The 25,312-nt window shown below is 36.2% G+C and overlaps 1 protein-coding gene across 1 annotated transcript in view; it reads left to right on the top strand.

Moving 5' to 3' along the window:
* HTR2C (5-hydroxytryptamine receptor 2C) overlaps nucleotides 1-25,312 on the top strand; it is a 328,917-nt gene that overhangs the window by 159,610 nt on the left and 143,995 nt on the right. The window contains exons 3-4 of the mRNA XM_056125656.1: nucleotides 8,194-8,307; nucleotides 12,880-13,193. Of these exons, the coding sequence (XP_055981631.1) occupies nucleotides 8,273-8,307; nucleotides 12,880-13,193 (349 nt within the window). The 5' untranslated portion in view covers nucleotides 8,194-8,272. The remainder of the gene's footprint in view (nucleotides 1-8,193; nucleotides 8,308-12,879; nucleotides 13,194-25,312) is intronic.

Raw genomic sequence — 25,312 nt, 5'->3', positions numbered from 1 at the left:
TGCTGGCAGACTTCGACCGTGAGTGTGGAAAGGTCAGACTACAACTGAATCTCACGAAAACAATATTTATGAGAAAGTCTCGTTCCTGATGTTTCATTCACTCTCAACGGGATGAACATCTCAGAATTCAACAGTTACATGTACCTAGGTAGAGAAATCAACATGATAAATGACCTGGCACCTGAGTTGCGCAGCAGGAAGAGAGTGGCTTGGAACGCCTTCAAAAGCATCGAAGAAATAGCTAAGAGGACAAAGAACCTCCGGCTTCGGGCACATCTCTTCGATTCCACTGTTCTTCCTGCATTAACATATGCCCCTGAGACCTGGGCCCTACAAAAACAGGATGGGAACGGTATTCGGATCTCCCAAAGAGAAAACAAAGGAGCTATTGGAGTATCACGCTTCACTCAAATGAGAGAAAGAATCTGGAGTTCCAACCTCCGTCGATTGTCAAGAATCAGGGTCACTGTCTCGTTTGCCATGGCGTAGAAAATCAGATGGGCTGGAAACGTAATGAGATGTGAAGACCACCACTGGACTAGAGCCGTTACGGACTGGATTCCATGGAATGTCAAAAGACCTTGTGGCCACCCACCTACGAGATGGTCAGACTTCTTCGTCAAGACCCTGAACAATAGGTTTGAGGTTCTTCGTGTTCCTAGAACCAGCAGATGCCATTGGGCTACACTAGCACGCAACAGGGGCACATATAGATGTTACTGGTGCCCGCTCGAGCAATTCGATGAGTCACGGATTGTCAAGTGATCAAGTGATCAAGTGAAGTCTATCAGTATGAAAGGGCAAAAGAATTTTAAGCAATCATAAAATAATTTGAATTTATTAAACTATGGTGCTTTGGAGAGTGATAATGGTTGCATTCAATTCTTAGCACTTTTCATTCTCTACCCTAGCACACTTGCACACACACATCATCATGTGTAAAAGGATTACAGGATCTATATTGGTTTGACCTTCATCATGAATTTTATTCCATAAATTCATTTGTAGAAGAGGTCCTTTTGTAGTGTAACTATCAGAATTCTTCATAATTTTACTTACATAAAAATAAAAATTTGTTAAATATGGCATTTTAGTCTTATATTTTAGCTTTCATACCCTTAAGCAAGACACAAAATAGGCATTTCTTTTAAAATATTGACATCATTTCATGGAATGGTTACAGATTTGTTGCAAAACATAGAGTATTTTCAAAAATTTCCATTTGACATACTGTATTTCTCCATAAATAAATAAAAAGAAAAGAGATTAAACAGATTTTAGTTTATCATTATTTAACGCTTAGTTTATCATTATGTAATACAGGTCACTTTATAATTTTCTATCTATACATTATTCTAGGCATCAGCTTTTAATCAAATAATGTTATTTAAACATTTTTGTTTTTAATTTTTTCCATGTCTATAAAGTTTCCTAGCTCTGTGGTTGAAACATATATTTGGGTTTTATTTAAGAAAGTAGGAAGAAGTAGTGGGACAAAATATGTGTATGTTTTGTGGTGTATGTAAGTGTGCTGGTACAATATTTCAATTTAATTTCTCTTTCACACACCTTGAAAATAAAGAAGCTTTCGCAGGTGAATGTCACATCTTACATTTGCATGGCAATAAATGGAAGTATAATCTAATTTTCATCAAATTTAACTTTTAGCTATAGGATAGAATGTCAAACAATATGCAAAACACCAAAGTTTTAACATTCCTGAGTCAACAGGCTTAGAGATCCTCTATCACAACTCCTTCATCTTTAAAACTAAGGAAACACACTCAAATAGATATAGTGATATATCATAAGTCACGTAACACTGAGCTATAGAGTTATGACCATGTCTTTTACTTCTCATCATTTTCCTTCAAATTGTATCACAAATATTAAACACTGAAGGTATTGGAGGATACTGAAAGAAATTATATATTGTATAATTATGGATTATATCAATTATTTTAATTTTACTAAACTTTATTCATTAAATATCTTTATATCATGATTTTGCATTATTAATATGTTACTCATAGGCATTGCTGAAGTTTAGTTATTTACATGCATTATTATACAATGTTATTACACAATAGCAGGAATTTCTCTTTTTATAGACAGAACACTAAAACAAGAATAGGTTGATAAACTTCGAAGTGTGTTTTGTTTTTGTTTCTCTTCCATTTATGTAGGTGATTCTGAAGCTGTGAGAAGAAGTATTGTAGAGATGAGGAGTTAAGGGTTCATTCAGATGTCCCAGATGTATCCAGGTACTCTGTTATTTGGCAATAAGTACATCTGGGCAACTGAGTGAACTTTTCGCTTTTCATAAATCAATGAGAACCCCTACAGCCAGAAGAACTCACTGAATATAATGACAAGAATTATGATCTCTTAACTGAATGAGATGGTTATTAGAATTGTTTATAGAGAGGAGACATTGATATAAATGCAAATATAAAAATATAGTTTGCAGATAATTGAACTTTAAGCAAAAGTTAGAGATCTTTTTTCCAGATTGTGTAATTCAAATTAATCTTAATGGGGAAACTTTAGCTATTTCTATAAGTGATGTTTGTTATGCAATTAAATCACCATTGTAAAGGACATTTTTATTGCAATTGAGCAAAACTAGCAAACGCTGGCTAGTATTACTAATTTATTGCAGTATTTCAACATATCTAACGGAAGGGCTGGAGTGATAGCACAGCGGGTAGGGCATTTGCTCTGCATGTGGCCTACCCGGGTACAATTCCTCCATCCCTCTTGGAGAGAGAGTATTCCATCCACACAGCAGATCCTGGAAAGCTCCCAGTGGAGTATTAGATGTGCCAAAAACAGTAACAAGAAGTCTCCAATGAAGACGTTACTGGTGTCTGCTCGAGCAAATTGATGAACAACGGGAGGATAGCGACAGTGACAGTGACCTAACTGAAAGTGATGGTTACATATATAGGTCCATGTAAAGAATTTCTCCTAATCACTCTAACCTATTATGATACTTTATTTTACTTATGGAGATTCATTCTATCAGAAATTGTCCTACATAGTTGTTAAAATGATTGCCCATATTGCCTGCTAGAACGTAAGTTCTATCAGAGCAAGAGTTTTATCTCAACATGGTCAGCACCTGGTCATAAGAATGCTTGTTGTGTAATAGGCAAATAATAAATATTTGAATGCACGAAGATAAATATCAGAGTTGGTCCTAAGAACTCTAATTTAGCATATGGTTTCCCATGTTAACTTCCCTTTCAAAATTCCTTCAGTTTACTATGCATAATACTTATGTTTAGAGAATTCACAGACAGTTCTGCTACCACTCATGGAGAATTTCTGGGCACTTTGCCACTAAAACAGATTCTCTTGATGTTTGTTACTACTATCATGGAGTGAATTTTTGTTTCTATTTTCACACTCGAAGTTTGGAAGCTGTATGGGCTTTGAAATATTTTAGGTGAATGGAATAAATATAAAAAATATAAAAAACAATATCATATATATAGCATAGATTTTATGAGTTGATAGTTAAGTCTAACAGTTATCACTGGTGCAAAACAAAAGCTTAAGAACTTATTAAATACAAATAAGAAGAATATATTTCATGGTTTATTTTAATCCTCAATACAAGAGAACAATAAAATTTGTGTACACAACTGCTTGTAGGATTAGGTCTTCTAATTGAAGTAGTAGATCTTGAATAGATTTTAATATCAGATCAATGAACTGTCCAAGAGGCATGTCCTTTTAATGGACCATTAAACTTTGTTTTCAAAATATCCCAATTTGGAGAAGATATTACAAACCCCCAAAGAGAATTTGATATTCAGAGCTATTAGTTTTTTCTATGGTACGTTTTGAGAAAGCATCTGGTTCTGTGAATTGTTTCATTCTCAGGCAAGCCAAAGAAAGATACAGGAAGCAAGTCTTTAATACTGCGTTGGCCAATAGAGTAGATGCTTAACTTAATCAAAAACCCATAAATCCCATACAGAGAGACTTTTATGCTGAATATCAAATAACATTTTCTGGCTGATCAGTTTGTTATACACTGCAATTATAAGAACAGTAGCAGGCTATATTGCCCAAAACAAAAATAAAATAAATAAAACCTTTTGTTCTGTCTGTGTTGTTTTTGCTTATATTTCCCAATAGAGAATAATAGAGACCCACTCTCACAAGATAAATGTAATATGTATGGAACTAATATGATGTGCCAACCTGATTTCTCTTTCTCATCTTTGCAGATTATACAAATGAATTTAGTTGCCAGTGTCCTATAGAGCACAAAAATGACCATGTCTACTATTAGCAATGCAATTTGCATGAAAATTAAGCATCTATGTCGAAAGTAGACTATGGACTGAACATGTTTGCCACTCAATGCCTCTTTTGCAGACCACAACACCCAAAAGGAGAGAGAGAACACAGGGGATTGCCCTGCCACAGAGACAGGGGGGATGGGGGGATGGGGGTGGGAGGGATATTATCCATGGTGGTGGAAAATGGGCACTGGTGGAGGGATGGGTATCTGATCATTGTATAATTGAAACCAAAGCACAAAAAATTGTAAATCTACAACTTAAAAAAAATAAAATAAAATAAAGGGAAAAAAAAAGAATCTACTATCTACTGGTTGCCAGTCCTCTGCTGGGTAATATAAATAAAAACAATTTTATTGTGAATAAAAAAAAAGAAAATTAAGCATCTGCTAGAAAAAAACACAGAGAGCAATGGTCTTCTAAGTGAATTATCACATTATTTTCCAATGATTACAATAGAGAAACCATGGCTAAGCTCATTCACATGTAAAACTATTAAAAGACCATTAAGTAGAAGTGAAAACAAGGATTGTGTAAACTGAACAAATATCACAGCTCCTATCAGACATTTAGAACTAGAGGAAACAAACAAAGTATGAAATTACCAAATTCCCAAGTCAAGCCGGAAGTCATATTTACAAAATCAAAAGTAACTTTCATGGGGCCAGAGACATGGTATAGCAGGTAGAGCACTTGCTTTGCATGCTGCCCACACATTTTGATCTTTGGCACTACATGTAGTCCCCTGTGTCAGCCAGAAGTGATTTGTGAACACAGAGCCAGTGACCAGATCCTTTGAAAAACATCTAGTTATTATTATATATTTTATATTATTTTATATTTTACATAATTTATTTTACCATTTTATATCATTGAACTCTTTTTTTCCTTTGGGTGGGGGCAGGTTGGGCCCCACCTGACTGTGTTCAGGGCTTTCTCCTGGTTCTGTGCTCAGCGATCACTCATGGCAGTGCTTGGGGGATCAGAGTCAGAGATCGAACCTTGGCCAGCAAAGCAAGTATGTCACCACGAAGCATCACTTCAGCCTCCTGCATATCACTGAACTCTTACTACCAATCTAGAGGAAATTTCTATAACTTTAATAAAAACAAGATACAAATTTAATAGCAAAAATAATATTACTTTACCTCAAAGACTTCAGATAATAAATTAGAGATATCTTATAGATTATATTGCCACTCAATGTCTCTTTTGCAAACCACAGCACTCAAAAGGAGAGAGATAACAAAAGGGAATGCCCTGCCACAGAGGTAGGGTGGGATGAGGGGATGGGGGGGTGGGAGGGATACTGGGACTGGTGGTGGTGGAGAATGGACACTGGTGGAGGGATGGGTATTTGATCATTGTATAACTGAAACCCAAGCACAAAAATTTGTAAGTCTACAACTGTACCTCATGGTATTTCACTAATAAAATTTTAAGAAAAAAAAGGAAAAAAAATTAGGAGTTTTGATCTGTGCCACCACATATGGCACCCTTGAGCACTAACACTGATCCCTGAGAAGAGCCATAAGTGAGCCCTGAGTGTACGTGTGGACCCCGACATACACACAGACACAAAATTTGATAAAGGGGAGCTAACCATCAGCACTCCAAACTAAGGGGCCATTATGGTAATACTTGTCTAGGTGGTTCTGGGCCTGATCATTAGGTGCCCCACGGTGCTGCAAGACCTAATGTACTGATAGCCACCAGAGTTACACCTGGTGGTTCTTAGGGGAATGTTCCATGCTAGGGATTAAACACAGGGCCCCAAGCATATAAAGCAAGCATTCCACCCTACTGTGCCCTTTACCAGCCCAATATAGAATATACTTTTTTGATTATTACTTTTTCCTCAGTTAATTAACTAAAATTTAGAATAATGTATAATTTGTTGTTTAATTTGTTTATATCCCCACGAAAAAATAAATACAAAAAGGATAGCATAACGTATTGATTTTAAGGGATATTGAAGTTTGAGTATTAAAAATGAGATTCTACCATGGTTGAAATTTGTATGATATATTGGTTGAAATAATTATCATATTAAGCTATAGAGAACAACTTCAATTGTCATATTGTAACCTATTGGAATAAAGTGTATATTATTTGAAAAATTATAGTATTGCTTTAAACACTTGGAAAATAAAAGTTGAAAATCTTTTTAAAGTTTTTTTTATTGGAAAAGGAAAGGATTTAGGAATTTATTGAGGTCTGAAAATCAAAATAGGATACTTTTGTTTTTCTTTACCATTTATTCTGTCAGTTATTTCGATACATACCAGAAAAAGGAATTTATGTGTTGTTTTGAAGAATTTTATGGGATATAAATGGTCTAAATGGTACAGATAATATCACCTTCTCTCTCATATATATCACCTTCTCTCTCATATATATTTTGAGTTACTATACACTGTATTAATGTAGCTAAGGGGATTAAATTTGGAATAAAATTTGTGAACATATAGAACTGGTGAGAACTGAGTGATAAAGAGAATAAATTATATTTATAACTAGAGGACTAGAAAATATGAACTGGTTCCTGACTCTTGAAGAATATTGTTAATTAATGTAAAAATTTAAATAAAGCTTTTTATGTAAATGCATAATTGCTTCACTTTGAAGACAAAAGATTGAGCAAAATATATTCATATAAATGCTGAAAACTTGTTTAATTTTCCATGTTTATGTTAAATGAGACTTTTGCTTTCTCTTTGGTTCTTATTTAATAACAAACATTCCTCTATGATTTGCAAATAAAGAATCATATATTCTTAATTTTCTTATCAAAATATTAATTTTAAATTATGTGCACTCTTGAACAAAGAAATTTAGTGGAAGCCTCATAGAAGTTTTTATTATTATATTTTTAATTTAACTTTAATTTAAACACAGTGACTTACAAAGTTGTTTATAACGTTTCAGAAATTCCCACATCCAGTCTTACAACACCATGACTCACCAATGACCCCACACTCCCTTCCACAACCCAATCTAAATACCTGAGAGAGTTTTTCATTCAATTATTGTTGTTTGGGTCTCATACTTTCAGTGGTGTTGTTTTCGGTATAGGCTAGTACATTGCCTCTGCACAACAGAGTAGCTCAAGGACCCTATCCATTGCCCCTATATAAATTCCATACTTTCTTCTCTTTTTGCTTTTCCTCTTTATTTATCTTCTTCCTTGGCATTTTTGTTTCTGTAATCTAGAAACTTCTCATCTTGATACTGTCTTTTCCCTTGACACGCTATTTTATGCAGCACAGATTGGTGAGAACATTTAATATTTGTTGCTATTATTCTGATTTATTTTACTTAACATGAGATCCTCCAGTTCCATGCAAGTTGCAGCAAATTGCATGATTTCATTATTGCTTGTGACTGCATGGTATTTAGTTACACAAACATACTTTATCACAATTCCACAACATATATCAACATATATTTACTCTTCAGTCATTGGGCACCTGGGTTTTTTCAGTATTTTGCCTATTGTGATAAGTAGGGCAATGAACATAGACATGTATATCTTTTCAAAATAACATTGTTGTCTTTGGGCTAAGTAACCAAATAGTGATATTGATGCATCATATGGAAGCTCTATCTTTAGATATTTTGAGAACTCCCCACATCGTTTTCCATAGAAGTCTTATATAATTAAAGAATATTTAGGAAAATTTAGGGAAATATGATAGTTGTGTATTTGTGAATAAATAAAATGCCATTTTTACTATTTTTTAGCATTTACATGATATTACATGTTTACTGTTGCCAAAATTTGATTGTTACTTAAATATATTTAGTTTGCTGGGTACTATTCAGGTTATTTGGAATCTTGACTAATTTCCTTTTTATTTCTTTTTTCTCTCCCCAGGAAGAATGATATTATGAACCCAATTTGTTAACTTGCTCTTATCAATTTTAAATTTGGGTTGTTTAACACTGAAGCAATCATGGTGAACCTGAGTAAAGCGGTGCATTCGTTCCTGTAAGGCTACTATTATTATTTTTAAAACTATAATATTTTATGATAGATTGTTCAAAATTTTTTAAAAAGCCTATGTTCATTGAGTTACAATCTAGATACATGATTTTCATCAGATAGATATGTTTAGGACTTTCCTATCCAAAAATAATAAAGGAGGAAGGATAATAATTGGGATTCAAATTAAACATATGAACTGTTCATGTATACAAACAAGTAAATTGATAATATTCACATTTGAAAACAATTCAAATGTTTGTGGCTGCTTTCTTGTTAAAACAAGTAAATTGATAATATTCACATTTGAAAACAATTCAAATGTTTGTGGCTGCTTTCTTGGTAATTAAATAAAGTTATTTCCTCTGCTTTCTTTTATGAAAAAAATAACCACGAAAATAAAATGTTTTATAAGATTCTAGGTTTTGTTTTGTTTTATTTTTTTTAACCGAGTAAAACGTTAGGCTTCTAAACCAACTTTCTGATTAATGGGGCATAGATAACAAGATTCAGAGCTCTATAAATTCACATCAGTACAGTTAAAAAGACTTAATTCGCCTTGTTCTAATACAGTCTCCTCTAGGACTCCTATAAAAAGCACACTCAAGAAAAGTTTATAGAATGGTGTAGGCATAGTACATTGGCATTTTGTTACAGCAACATGCACTGCTATATCCAACAATATGTCAGTGTACGCTGTAGTGCTAATGCTATCAAGAATGCATGATTCTAAGACAACTAGATCAGACAACAGGAAAGGAAATCATGAAGGACAGTGATGAAAAAGAGTTAAGTGTGGGAAAATGAAAGGACAAATATTCCTATTGCACATGCCTGTGCAAATTCAGGAAAGAAGTCTTGGTTTCTACCAATAAATAACATTACCTGCCTTAAAAAGCAGAAAACTATTCTGCAAAAAATTAACGAACTCCTCTGCATTGTTTTCATTCAGATAAGAGAAATAAGGAACAATTTATCTCTTCTACATAAAAACTAAAACTTGGTAAATTTAAAATGTAGGAGCCATAGTACAGCGGGTAGGGTGTTCGCCTTGCATGCAGCGGACCCCAGTTTGATTCTCAGCATCCCATATGGTCCCCTGAGCACTGCCAGGAGTAACTCCTGAGTGCAGAGCCAGGAGTAACCCCTGTGCATTGCAGGGTGTGACCCAAAAAGCAAAAAAAAATGTAGTAAGACTTTTAGATTAAAAATTCACTTTTAATCTGCAAGTTTATGTATAATTCTATTTTCATTAAAAATTAGTGATAGTAAATTATTTCATTATCCAGAAATTGTGATTTTGTGTAAATATTTAGTGTACATATTTCATGAACTTAACTAACAATTTAAGCTTTAGGAATAAGACCAAAATTACTACTCCTTTGTAAAAGGACTTATCTTTTCATTAGCATGTAAATATTAGATTTAATTGCAGTATACCCAATTCTTGACTACAGAACTGAGAAAAAAGAATTTCAATAAAGTTCAAAGCGTTGCTCAAAGTAGTACTCATTAATAATTATTTTTTATATTTAATTGAATTGAAACCAGAAAACTGAAGTAAATACTCTCTCTTTCTGGATCATTCCTAACACCATTATTTTATAATTCACACTAGTATATTTAGTTACTACAAGTTTTCTCAGAATTCAGTATTTTTCTAATGAGCTTTTTAATAAAAATTAAAATATCTAACTAATAGAAGTAGGAAAGATGACACTCTGAAGTACATTTAACCCCAAATTCAAAAGTGCTTAAATTATAAAATTTATATTGGACATTGTTTTTCATTATACTCTTGCTTAGGTGCAGTTTTATCCTGCATTTCCCTACCATCTTTAAGAGTAATATGTAGTTTTTACAATTTTTTTAGACAATTTTAGTTTGAACTGCAGAATCCCTTATGATCTTATTATCTAGACATCAGGTAAATTTAATCTTGATTTGGTGATTCACATTCAAATATGCAGCATAATACAGTAAGTATAAGATGTTTGGAAACTATTTATTATAATCATCAGTTAATTTAGAGAACATTTTTAATCAGGCACTGTGATTTACAACACTGTTAATTATTGAGTTTCAGGACTATAATATTTCAACTCTGAACCCACCACTAATGTTAGTGTACCTCCAACAATATCCCAAAGTTCCCTTCTATCCCTATCTTCTGCCCCTCCTCGCTAGAAAACTTTTTTTGTCTCGATTATTATAGTTTGGGACACATGTTTACTAAATGGTTAACTCTTATGACTTTGATGTATACCTCACATTTAAACCACCAAAGGCTGTGTCAGAGCAGGTTTCTTTTTTAAATGGCAGAGAGACATTTTCATTTAAAAAGCCAGAAAATACCCTAGATTTAAAATCATTGTCAGGGTCTAGTTCTCCATAAGTATGTTATTAAAATAAAAACAGGACTCAAATTCTTCACAAATCTTGTAAGACAGGAGTTGGATTATAGTTACCATATATATATATATATATATTATTCTTTTTGGGTCATACCTGGAAATGCACAGAGATTACTCCTGGCTCTGAACTCAGGAATCACTCCTCGTAGTGCTCAGGGCACCACATGGGATGCTGGGAATCGAACCTGGGTGGGCCACGTGCAAGGCAAACGCCCTACCCGCTATGCTATCACTCAAGCCCCTACTGTAAAATATTTAAGTGTAAAAAAAGTAATTGCCAATAATTAATGAGGGTTTATTATGATAATTGTAGTATTTTTTTAACTTTACACATACTATGTAATTTTCAAAGTTTCATATGGTAGTGATCAACTTTATTGATGAGAAAAATGATTTTCTGAGAGGTTAAGAGTTTAAAAAAAAATCACTATAGTCATGTAACCAAGACTGGCCAATACAAAGTGCCACAAACACAGTAACAAAATAAGCAGTCAGACTGGAGAGATAGTACAGCACTTGTTTTTCATGGAGCTGACACAAATTTTAATTCCCAGTACCCCATATGGTCCTCTAACCATGCCAGGTATAATCCCTGAGGATAGAACCAGAAGTAAGCCCTGAGCATGGCCAGGTATGTCCCTAAAACCAATACAAATAAAAAGAAGGAACTCCTATTGACCACTTAAATAAATTAAGCAAAGCCTAGAGCACAATTTGTTCTGTGTATTTAATTCCTTATATTAGTAATTTTTACCCATCAATTCGCTCACACGGCAAAGCCTGGCAAGCTACCCGTGCTGTATTCAATATGCCAAACACAGTAACAAGTGTCACAATGGAGACATTACTGGCCCACTCGAGCAGATTGATGAACAATGGGAGGACAGTGACAGTGACAGTGACCCATTAATTATATAGGTTTTTAACGATCATGGATTATTGTAATTTAAGGTTTTATGTTCCTGAAAGGGAACATAGTAAGCATTTGAAAAGTGTTGATTACTTCTTATTTTTATAAAAATTGCTGTGCATGTCTCCCTTTTCTACATTGCTTAGAATATCTAATAGCCTTAACTAAAAAGAAAGTAAGTTTAAGCTAAATATCCCCCCAAAATATAAACAAATATCTATGATATTTAGTTCTACTCCTTCTGGGATGGAAAAGTAAAATATTTTTATTTTAAGAGAGAAATGGTGAGCATATAAGGAATAAATGAAATTTTATAGCAGAAAAAACTGTGCTTGCTTTGCATGTGTGAGGCCTTATATTCAATTTCTGTCAATGCAGGGAAATAAAAAGTATGGAACAGCAAAAGGCACACACTGCAACTCTGAGAAGAGTTCTATAAACAAATTAGCACATGTTATTTTCGAGCTGGAGTGATAGCACAGCGGGTACGGTGTTTGCCTTGCACGTGGCTGATCCTGCTGACCCAGGTTCGATTCCTCCGCCCCTTTTGGAGAGCTTGACAAGCTACTGAGAGTATCTTGCCCGCAAGGCAAAGCCTGGCAAGCTACCCGTGACATGTTCGATATGCCAAACACAGTAACAAGTGTCACAGTGGATACATTACTGGGCCCGCTCGAGCAAATTGATGAACAACAGGAGGACAGTGACAGTGACAGTGATGTTATTGTCAAAATCCTCTATGTACTTCCAAAGCCTTGCCTGGAGTTTGGATGATAGCAATTTGGATTCTGTAAGCTTTTAAAGAAAACTCCCCTATCACCTTATCACTTTATTGTCAACTGTGTTTCAGTCTATATATTGAAGAAATTATTATTTTAAAGTGTAAGGAACAGATAGTTACTACAAAGTTTTCAAAATGCTATACTTCAGGCTACTTGCAAAAAGTAAAAATTTAAAACGTAGGCTTTCAAGTTATCTGACTACTTATAAGCCTCCATCTCCTTATTCACTTTATGAATATAGATCAGTTCTGATCTCAGGTTGGTGAAACTAAGCCTGACTAACAATAAACTATGAACAATAGTATTATTTGAACAGAAAAAAAGATATACTAAGGTTTTATCAAAGAGAGTAGAAATGATGACAATGATGTTGGTTGGAGGTAAAGCAAATGCTTTGTGTATGTATTTTATTGAGAATAAACAATATAATACATACATATAATATATGCTTTATTTTCTTCTTATTTTTCAGTGTGCACCTAATTGGTCTATTGGTTTGGCAATATCATATTTCTGTCAGTCCAGTTGCAGCTGTAGTAACTGACCTTTTCAATACCTCCGATGGTGGACGCTTCAAATTCCCAGACGGGGTACAAAACTGGCCAGCACTTCCAATTATAGTCATCGTAATATTGACAATTGGTGGCAACATTCTTGTTATTATGGCAGTTAGCATGGAAAGGAAGCTGCACAATGCCACAAACTACTTCCTAATGTCCCTAGCCTTTGCTGATATGCTAGTGGGACTGCTTGTCATGCCAATTTCCCTGCTAGCAATCCTTTATGGTAAGTACAATTTTTATTAATTCTTGCATTTCAGATTGTCATCAGTTTGTATCAAATGTTATGGCAAGCATTCATAAAATTATTATATGATTTGGAAAGAGAAGTGAATAATTATGTAAAGGAAGTCATTGGAGATTTATTTAGCATCGTATTTAGTGATTTCATATTTCCTATAGTGTAAATTGGATTTAGACTAGAAAGAATAATACTGAAAGTGTTTATAGTTTTCGACTCCTAAAAGATCACTAACTATATATAGAAAATAGTAAATTTAAAAAAATTTAAAAGTTACTTATGTTGTTCCAAAAGAGTGAATTACCTTAATAGGCATATAAAAAAGTGACTTCAGAAAATGTATTTTCTTGAGTTTGAAAGCTCAGAGCATAATTATTTTATCTATTCATTTTATCAGTCTACACCTTATCTGATAATTTAATTCTGATTTTCTTTTTTTTCACTAGTAGCTTGGTATAGATGGTATAGATGAAGACTGATTGTATCTTTGAATTTATATGAACATAACTGGAAGTTTGTGGGCTGTTTCTAAGTGTACTAGTTCAAGAGCACTCTTTTCTAACCTTAATAGAGTACTTTTTCCTTTGCTTTTTAAACTAGAAGGCTTTGGGAGGACTTGAAAGGGGTAGAGAGAGAAGAGAATTAATGAGTTTTTACAGATTGACGCATGTCTTATATGGTAATATTTTCCCCTCTTGCTTCCTTTTCCTTTCATTATGTACACCAGTGTACATTTCCCAGCACCAGTGTCCCCAGGTTCCCAGGCTTGAGGGTGGAGTAGGGGAATGATGGGTAGACAAGGTTTTCAGAATTTGCATACTGATTTTCTTTCTTATGATGATTTTACATTTTTCTTAAGCTTTCTACGGCCATTCTTTATCTTTCACATAGCTTTTCCTGAATTGCCTTTCCTCTACAAAACAGCATGTGGTGAGGGCCTAACATATATATTAATAGGATTTGCTGATTCTTTCTCACTGTATTACTGTATCACTGTCATCCTGTTGTTCATTGATTTCCTCGAGCGGGCACCAGTAATGTCTCCTTTGTCCTAGCCCTGAAATTTTAGAAAGTGCCACATTTGAGGCTCTTTCAGGGTCAGGGGAATGAGATCCATCATTGTTAGTGGGTTTTGGCATATCAAATATGCCAGGGGGAGTTTGCCAGACTGCCATGCAGGCAGGATACAGATAATTTTAATGCTTTTTAAATTTGATAGTGGCATTGTGCATTTTTATCTCATGTATGTAAATCTATACCTAATCTATCTATCTATCTATCTATCTATCTATCTATCTATCTATCTATCATCTATCTATCTATCTATCATCTATCTATCTATCTATCTATCTATCTATCTATCTATCTCTTGAAAGTAGCCGGGTATATCTATTTCTTATTCCCAATTCCTTTACTTATTTATTTTTTCTATTCTTGCCTCCTAAGTCTCCTATACATTCTTCATTCCTTCTGGTAATTGCTAATTGGTCTTAAGGTCTCAAAGCCTTTATGTTTTTATTTATTAGTTCATTTGTTTGCTTCCTCTATATACAATGATTTAGTGAGATTATGCAATGTTTTAGCATAGACATTGTGTATAGTTTTATTTGTTGGGATAGTTCATTTCTGTTTGTTTTTTGGACCATACCTAGTGGAGCTGTACCTATATAAAACTGAAGTCGGCAGGCCCCCAAGGTGGCTTACATGAGACGGAGAGGAGGGATGGTCACTTTCTCCTGATCCACCTCTGTCCCTACCCCCTCTCCCCCAGGACTGGATGGGAAGACTAAGACAAATAGTCTGGAAAGTGAGTCTTAGGCCTTACCCCAGGCTTACAGTTTCTTAGTACTTCTTACAGAAAGGGATTGCAGGAGTAGACACTCAGTGAAGTAAAATAGATTTTATTTAGGAGGCTTTTAGGAAGGGGAAGGTGGGAGAGAAAATGAGAAAGAGAGTAACGTTCTCAAGAGAGAACATGGGCTTCTCCAAAGGTGGAAAGAGCACCCCTACACAAATCTTAGCATTAGATAAGAAAATATGAAAGTACCACTTCTCAAGTGGGGCAATGCAGGTGACACGTGCTCAGGGGGCAAGCAGCACATGAGCTCGGGCAGCATATGTGAGCCCATCCTTTGTTCAAGGTGGCTTTTATAGGTTTTTCTCCAACCTGTTCTCATATGGGGCTCCTATTTAGGTAAAAGTCTATTGCTAGGATGGTTGCCATGGGGTTTGAATTAGAAGTGGTCTATGGTCTTCTTTGAAATTACTTTCCTGGACTTTGTTCCTGCTGGAGCTTCTCTTAGAGCGGGATTCAGTCTTCTCTGGGTTTGTTACTGGCACCAGGTCTTATCAGGTCTTGATTACTGTGTTACTTGGTTACTGTGTTACTTGGTTACTGTGTTACTTGGTTACTGTGCCCTAATTCTGTTGGTTTTATTACATCCTAAGAATTCCATTGCCATAAGGGCCATTCCCTGTCTAACTGCTCACATCAAAACTATATGTAGTTTTAGATATATGGATCTAAAGCTACATAAAACTGCATAAAACAAATAGACCATAAGACAAAATATATCTTCTAAAGCACATTGATGAATTGACTCTTTCACCATTTTGTTATTTCCATCCTTGTCTCATACTACATTTCTTCCTTGAAGTCTATTTAAATTTTATGTAAATATGATCATCCTTGTCTTCTTAGGCCACCTTTTACCTATATGCTGTTTTTTTTAAAATTAATTAAAGTACCATGATTTACAAAGGTGTTAATTTTTTAGTGTAAGGAATATAATATTTTGGCATCAATCTCTCCACTAGTGTTAACTTCCCTCTATCAGTGGCTGGCTGCTCCAGTGCTCCATTCACCACTGCCTGCCACCTTGACAAGCACATTTCATAGTTGAGTGGTTTTAGTTTAGATTATATGTTTTCAGTGTTGTTGAGTCTGTGCTTTGAATATATAGCTATACCATTTCCCCATATTCTGAGTAAAACCAAAGCCCCAGTCTATATCACTGTTTTTCAATTGTACATTGAGCCTATGTGTTTTCTCTGGAGATTAAATGTTTCTTTTGTTGTTTTCTGGTCCTCTATGCCATTTGACTAGAGTTCTGGCCATTGACGCTCAGTGAAACTATTAACAGAATACATTTTGTTGCCATTTTCTATTTGTATCTGGGTATTATTACAGTTCTTCTGCTATTTTATACTTTTTCCTATATCAAAGTGGGGTTTCCCTGAAATTTCTTAAGTATGGTTAGAGGGTTGGTTTAGAGGCACTGTACTGATATAGCTGAATTCCTTTAATTATTGTCCAAAGTTCTTTAGGACCAGGGAGAAGAATGAAAGGGTCAGTGCACATGCTTTTCATGCAGTAGGCCCAAGTTTTATTCGTGACACCATAAGGTGCTTCAAACACCACTGGGAGTGACTCTGAACAACGTGAGGGATATAGGCCCTGAGAACCACTGAATGTAGTCTTAAAATAAAAAAGCAAAAGAAAACAAAAATTCCTTATCTTTCAAAGATTAGTGACAAACTAGCTATTAGAGTTTTGTGGGTTTTGTTTATTTGGTTTTAGATCATACCCAGGTGTGCTTAGGGCTTACTCTGTGCTCTGTGCTGAAGGGTCACTCTTGGCAGGACTCTGGGAACAATTTAGGGATCAAACTCTGTCTGCTCAGCTCTGTACAAGGCAAGCAATTTACTTGCTAGACTAGCTCTTCCACCCCAAGATTTCACTTTTTACATAATAATGTTTTGTTGAGAATGTATAAGTTATCTACAAACATGTTTGGTCTATAGTCTACTTTATGTCTGACCCTTTCTTTCTGACTCCTTTCACAAGTGCAAATTTCATTTCAAATTTCTATTTTTAAATAATTTATGTCAGTGTCTAGTGTTAGAATTTATGGGTCATATGGGATTTGTATTTATTTTATTTTTTGAACTTAACTATTTGAAATTAAGATCACAACTATACTAAGAGCAGCACAGAAAATATAAACCATATAAATATATATGCATATATATTATATACTTAAATTTCCATTGAAGTGCCCATTGTTTACAAGTAGATTTATGTGTTGTTGGGGTATAGTGTGATCGCACCACTCCCAACTCCAAATTCTAATATCACTCCACCACTGCCTCATGACAATTTCAGACCATACCACCCACTACTTAAAACTTCAATTATGTAATAAATATAAAGATTTCTTTTCACCAGATGTTGTCTTTTATCTTTTGGTAGTTTTCTCTTTCAAACTTATTTCATTTAGCATGATCTCCAGGTCCATTCATTTTGTAGCAAAAGGCAATGAATGTTTCTTTTCTTAATTTTACAGAGGGCCTCCAAAGCAGTGCTAAGGGGTTCCAGGGTCCACTCCCAGGGGTACTTGTGAAAGCCCAAGGTTCAGTGCTCAGCCCTTGTGTTGTGGTGCTGCTTCAGCCAAATGGAACTGGAGCCTACTGTGACCACCTTAGTATTGTTTAGCTGCTACTAGCAACACACTGATGGTACTCAGGGGTGTACCATGGATATAACAGACAGTGTTTCTGGGGACCATGCCATGCAAGAGATTGTACCAAGCCTAGAACATTCATAACATTTCTTCTTTTCTAATATGTAAGTACAACTTCATTTGCGAATGCATAGCACATCTGATTTATCCACTCTTTATGTAGGAGGGCTTTGTTGTTTGTAATGTTGTCCTGATGTAAAGTGTTTGGAAATGCTCTCTTTTCTTCCATTTTTGAAAAGTTCAAAAAAGTCATCTTTGAAGATTTGGTAAAAGGGGATACTAAAATCAACTGAAGTTGGACATTTGTTTGGGGCAGACTTTTGACTGTATTTTATTTCCTTGTAATTTACCTTCCAGTTTTTCAATTGTATCCTAATTCAGTTGGGAGTGGGTGGTTGCATAACTCTAAAAATTGACCTAGTCATTTATGTTCTAAAATCTAGAGGCAAAAAGTTATTTGTAACAGTCTTCTGTGTAATTCTATGGTTTCTGCTGTTCAAATCTGCTGTTTTTCATTTTCATTTTAATTTATTAGATTTTTCTCTCATTCTTAGTGTGTTCAGCTAAGAGTTAGACAATACTGTTTAGTCTTTTAAAGAACCAGTTCTTTGGTTTGTTTACATTTTTGTTATATTTTAAGTTTTCATTTATTTTCCATCACTATTTTGCTTTTGGGGATATACCCAGTGGTTTGGGGTTATACCCAATGGTGCTTAGGGCTCATCTCCAACTTGGTTCTGAGGGGTCACTTTCAGTGGCATTCAGCAATTGTGGTGACAAAAATTCAATTGAGGATTGCAACATGTAAAGTACGCTAAATTTTATTATTCTCTGGCCCTCCACTCTTAATTTTATTATTATTTTTCTTCTACCAACTCTGGGTTTTATTTGTTCATTCTCTAGTTCATCCTTAAGTGTGAAGCTAAATTGTTGATTGAAATTTTACTTCTATAGTGATGTAAAGCTAAGTTAAGTTCCCTCTGTGTAGTACTTTTGCTATGCTTTACATGTTCTAATTGCTTGTTCCTTCATTTTTGTGTTTCCATATATATATATTTTTAATTTTCACTGGGGTTTCTTCATTGACCCAAGATATTCAATAACATATTAGTTTGCAAGTGTTTGCTTTTATTCAGTTTTATTTTCTGCTTGATTTGTATCTTCTACTAATATTATGCTTCTATAGGTATTTCTCTTCAGGTCTGTTAGTGGTCATTTTATATATTTAATTCCCATTCATTTGGAGCTGTCACTGTCACTGTTCTCCCATTGTTCATCAATTTGCTTGAGCGGGGCCAGTGATATTGTGAGACTTGTTACTGTGTTTGGCATATCAAATATGCCACAGGTAGCTTGCTAGGCTTTGCCGTGCAGGTGAGATACTCTTGGTAGCTTGCCAGGCTTTCTGAGGGGGCGGAGGAATCGAACTCAGGTCAGCCATGTTGGCTTTGTACAAGGCAAATTCCCTACCCGCTGTGCTATCACTCCAGCCCATTCATTTGGTGCATACATGATAATGAGAGTTAAATTCTCTTGATATGTTGAATTCTTAATTATTATATAAAAGCCATTGTGTCTCATTACTGTTTTTAGCTCAAAATCTATTTTGTTTAGGTATGTCTGTTTATATATTCTGTATTTAATTTTTATAATTTTTCATTTAGTTACCATGTTTTGCAATTTTACAATAGAATCAATGGTAGGGATTCATGAATATAGCGTTTCAGCACCACACCCCACACTAGTGTCCATATTCAACCATAACCATTTTCTCAGGGTCCTCCTCATTCCCTATGATCCCACCAGCCCCCATTATCCTTCAGATATACTGCTATGGTAATCTAAGTTCTCTAGAACAATTTTTAGAATATTTCCCTTAAGGCCTTTATTCCCCTGAAAAGACTTTTTTAGTTTACCCTTTGCCCCCATGATTGTTCTCTAACTTTTACCTACAGCCTATATTTACCAAATGAGACTCAAGTATATACCCTATATACAACAGAATGTTGTTGACTCATGTACATATAAGCACATTTTTGTGCTGTGTATGCAATCTAAAGGGTGATAACTTAAGTAAATAACTATTATATAGTTGAAGGCCTTATTTTATCTAAGGTACTGAAACTACTTCCTTGGTTTCCCAGGATTGTATATATGAATAAGAATCTTAAGGTAATAAGAAACAAATTTCTTACTGCTACATTGAGGGTTAAAAACTTGGAAAGGAAAAGCAAATAATAAATCCTATGATAGTGGATTAATATTTACTCCAACGTGAATTCTTGGAGATGATAGATAACTATACTGGTATAAATGTATTTATACATATAATTCTGTAAAACAGTATACATAAACATTTATATGTATACACTTAAAACTATTTCATAGTTTTCTACTGAGAAGTTCTAGTAGCAATTTCACATGTATAATAATAAGCACAAATAGTAATAGATATTATTTGGAGAAAAGGCTGGCTTAGACATGGGGTATTATAACATGGGATTTGATCATAACGTATTTCAAACTGTAGAATGCTCAAATAATTATGAGTATATATAAAAAGATACAGAACAATATTAACTGGTTCCTCTTAAGTTTTATGGCAACATTAAAATTTAAAAAGTTAATTTGGGTTTTATTAATAGAGTTATAAATAAAATTAATAGATAACAACAAAAATGAACCCACTAAAGACTATCAATTTTTAAAAATTATTTTCATAACATACCTTGGAAAATTTATTTCACTTAATGATACCTTGGAAAAAATCAAAAGAAGTTATTTATTGAATTCAAATGGTAAGGAAAATGCAAAACTATTTTGAAGAAAGCAAAACTTAGAAAAAATAATCTATATGAGAGTCTCTAGTTTTTTAACTCCCTCTTTTCTAAATCAGGACTTTCTTAAGAGTAATGAAGTTTGTATACCCCGTATGGGTGAGTTATGTAAAGCAGAGAGGAGAGAGATGGCCACATTCTCTGGATACACCTCTGCCACCCTGGGACCAGCTTGAATAGTAGGACAGATACAGTCTACAATGAGTCCCTGCATGGTACAGACCAGATTCCTGCCACCCCCACTAGTTAGCTGTCAAGTCACACCTGATGGCCACATGTCATTCTTGGCATGGGAGTTAATCCTCACCAACCAATTTCGCTGGGAATTATGGACTCCGGCGGGAGCAGAGAAATTGCTCTTTGTAGGAAAGGAAAACCAGTGCTAGGCCTTTCTCAGGCTTTCTGGTTGCTTGTCCTTCTGACAGAAAAAAAGTTCCAGCAGTAGAGAGCAGTGAAGAAAAAATAGATTTTATTTGGAGGCTCTTTGAGGAAGGGAAAGGATAAAGAGAGAGAAATGTGTTCAAGACACAATGAAGGCTTCTCCATAGGGAAAGAGAGCCCAAATAAACACTCAAGAGGGGAGATGCAGGTAACAAATATGCTTGGCCACATGGGATAGCATATGGGATAGCATATGCCTAGCATAAATATATGCACATGCTTCTTTTGCTCAAGTTGGCTTTTCTTTTTTTTTAATTATTTAAATTTATTTTATGTAGGAGTACTGCTATTTATTCAGCCACTGATTAGCTGATTGAATGGGGCATGAATTTCACCTAACTTTTTTTTCATTTTTTTTTATAATTTTATGCATTGATTCACTGTGAGAGCAGTTACAAAGCTTTCAGGTTTAAGTCTCGGTCATACAATAAAACACTCGTACCTTCACCAGTGCCCATTCTCCACCACCAAAAACCCCAGTATTTCCCTATCTCACACCTACCCCCTACCTGTGGGGCAGATGATTTCCACATTACTCTCTCTCTCTCTTTTGATCACATTCAGGATTTTGACACCATATACACCAATATTATTTGGGATTTTACCCCAGCACTGAGATCTGCTGAAAAGGCAACAGTAGAAAATTTGTTTTCTATTGCTGGTTATGAATAACATATGGTGTCGCGTGGCTGCAGTAGTGGCCACGTGATTTTGAAATTCCAAAATTTTAACACTTAAATTTGGAGGGAATTCTGCCAAATCCTGCTGGGTTCCAGGATTTGTTCCGGAGTCTCTGGGATCATGGCCATTAAGCAGCTTGATCAGGAGCCAGAAACGTTCATGGGCAGCGACTTGGGATCTTGTTGGGATGGGGAGGAAAGTGCCAGCTCCACCCCCATCCCATGAGGCCCCGCGTATCTCATCACTGCGGGCCCAAACCTGACTGTAAAATAGCCTCTGGAGGATGGCAGCCACAGGGCTGTCAGGGGGAAGAGTCCAAGACAGGAAACCTATTCCCACCAAGGGTGGCCCAGCGCTGGTAACCTACTGCAGGGACTGGACACATTTCTGCCAAAAGCTGCTGGGTTTTGAGATTTGTTTTGCATTCTCTGGAATCATGGCCATTGAATGGCTTGATCAGGAGCCAGAGAGGGCATTCGTGGGTGGCGACTCGGGGTCTTGTTGGGATGGGAAGGAAAGGGCCGGCTCCACCCCCATCCCATGAGGCCCTGTGTATCTCGTCACTGCGGGCCCAAACCCGACTGTCCAATTGCCTCTGGTGGATGGCAGTCACTGAATCGCCTAGGTTTGCAGGTGGAGGGAGCACCTTACCCCCCTGGGGTGGCCTAGCAATAGTAACCTACTGTGGGGTCCGGACGCATTTCTGCCAAAAGCCGCTGGGTTCTAAGATTTGTTTCTGAGTCTCTGGGATCATGGCCATTAAAAAGCTTGATCAGGAGCCATAGAGGCCATTCGCGGGCAGCAACTCGGGGTCTTGTTGGGATGTGGAGGAAAGGGCCGGCTCCACCCCCATCCTGTGAGGCCCTGCATGTCTCGTCACTGCGGGCCCAAACCTGACTGTCTGTCCAGTGGCCTCGGGAGGATGGTGGCCACCCGGCCGTCAGGAGGAACAGGCCAAGGCACGAAACCTATTCCCACCTGGGTTGGTCCAGCGCCAGTAACCTACTGCAGGGACCGGATGCATTTCTGCCCAAAGCCTCTGGGTTTTGAGATTTGTTTCTGAGTTTCTGGGTTCATGGCCTGTAAGTAGTTCAATCAGGAATCACAGAGGCCATGCCTCCAGTTATATAGCTGAGCCAGAGGTGGTTTGTGGGTGTGTATCCCACATACCTAAATTTTAGCCGTTTACTTTCTTGGTAAACTTTGCCCCAAGTCTTTGGGGTCTGGTCAAAGGCACAGCAGCAATTTGGGGGTATCTGAAAGTCTGAAGGCACCATCAGGCTGCTGATGCACTTGCTCACAGGTACAGATAGACCTGCTGGCCCACCATACTCCCACAAGTAGACTTTTATAGGGTTTCTCCAAGTGGCCCCAAGTGTGGCTTTCTAACGAGATAAGAGTCTGTTGCTAGGGTGGTTGCCAAGGTGGTAGAATTGGTAAATTGTTTTGATCTTCTTTGAAGACTCCTTTTCTTTTTTTTTTCCCTTTATTTTATTCTATTTTTTTAAAGTTGTAGATTTACAATTTTTTGTGCTTTGGTTTCAATTATACAATGATCAGATACCCATCCCTCCACCAGTGCCCATTTTCCACCACCATGGATAATATCCCTCCCACCCCCATCCCCCCATCCCCCCTGTCTCTGTGGCAGGGCACTCCCCTGTGTTCTCTCTCTCCTTTTGGGTGTTGTGGTCTGCAAAAGAGGCATTGAGTGGCAAACATGTTCAGTCCATAGTCTACTTTCGACATGCATCTCCCCTCCTGGGAGGATCCTCCAAACATACTTTATTTGGTGCTCCCTTCTCTATCTGAACTGCCCTTTCCTCTAGGATACCTGGCTGGCCTCTAAGTTATGGAGTAATCCTCCTGGTGCTGATCTCAGCTATTCTTGGGTATTAATCTCATACTTTGTTACTTTATATCCCCCAGATGAATGCAATCTTTCTATGTCTATCCCTCTCTTTCTGACTCATTTCGCTTAGCATGATACTTTCCATATTGTACCACTTGTATGTAAAGTTCATGACTTCATCTTTTCTAAGAGCTACATAGTACTCCATTGTGTAGATGTACCAAAGTTTCTTTAACCAGTCATCTGTTCTTGGGCATTCAGGTTTCTTCCAGTTTCTGGCTATTGTAAAGAGTGCTGCAATGAACAAACAAGTGCAGATGTCACTTCGACTATACATTTTTGCCTCTCTGGGATATATTCCCAGGAGTGGTATTGCTGGGTCAAATGGGAGCTCAATTTCTAATTTTTTGAGAATCGTCCATACTGTTTTCCAGAAGGGCTGAACCAGTGGACATTCCCACCAACAGTGAAGGAGTGTCCCTTTCTCGCCACATCCACGCCAGCATCGGTTGCTTTTGTTCTTTTGAATGTGGGCCAGTCTCTGAGGTGTGAGATGGTATCTCATTGTGGTTTTGATCTGCATCTCCCTGATGATTAATGATGTAGAGCATTTTATCATGTGCTTTTTTGCCATTCGAATTTCTTCTTTGAGAAAGTTTCTGTTCATTTCATTGCCCCATTTTTGGATGGGGTTGGATGTTTTCTTCTTGTGGAGTTTAACCAGTATTCTGTATATCCTGGATATCAACCCCTTGTCAGATGTGTATTCGGTGAATATCCTTTCCCATTCTGTAGACTGTCTTTGTATTTTGGTCACTGTTTCTTTGGAGGTGCAGAAGCTTCTTAGTTTAAGATAGTCCCATTTATCTATCTCTGTTTTCACTTACTCAGCCAGTGGCGTGGCATCTTTGAAGATACCATTAGCTTCAATGTCATGGAGGGTTTTGCCAACTTTATCTTCAATGTACCTTATGGTTTCTGGTCTGATGTTGAGGTCTTTAATCCATTTTGATCTTACTTTTGTACATGGTGTTAGGCAGAGTTCTGAGCCTATTTTTTTGCATGTAGCCGTCCAGTGATGCCAACACAATTTATTAAAGAGGCTTTCCTTACTCCACTTCACATTACTTGAACCTTTATCAAAGATTAGATGAGCATATGATTGAGGAGAGATGTCAGTGTATTCAACCCTGTTCCATTGGTCTGCAGTTCTGCCTTTGTTCCAGTACCATGCTGTTTTAATTATTACTGCTTTGTAGTACAGTTTGAAGTTCGGGAGGTTGATTCCTCCCATTTTCTTTTTCCCAAGAATTGCTTTAGCTATTCGTGGGGGCTTATTGTTCCATATAAATTTCAAGAGTGTTTGCTCCATTTCTTTGAAGAATGTCATGGGTATCCTTATAGGGATTGCATTGAATTTATACAATGCTTTCGGTAGTATTGCCATTTTGACAATGTTAATTCTCCCGACCCATGAGCAGGGGATATCTTTCCATTTCCTCATGTCCTCTTTTATTTCCTGAAGTAGCGTTTTGTAGTTTTCTTTGTACAGGTCCTTTACTTCCTTAGTTAAGCTGATTCCTAGGTACTTGATTTTCTGGGGCACAATTGTGAATGGGATTGTTTTTTTCATGTTGCTTTCTTCTCTCTCACTGTTTGGGTATAGGAAAGCCATGGACTTTTGGGTATTGATTTTATAACCTGCAACTTTACTATACGAGTCTATTGTTTCTAGGAGTTTTTTGGTGGAAGTTATTGGGTTCTCTAAGT

Source organism: Sorex fumeus, unplaced genomic scaffold, assembly GCF_029834395.1.
Source record: "Sorex fumeus unplaced genomic scaffold, SorFum_2.1 ptg000058l, whole genome shotgun sequence".
Classification (NCBI taxonomy): Eukaryota; Metazoa; Chordata; class Mammalia; order Eulipotyphla; family Soricidae; genus Sorex; species Sorex fumeus.
Note: the sequence above shows the minus strand (reverse complement) of the source record. Positions and strands in the feature narration are given on the sequence as shown.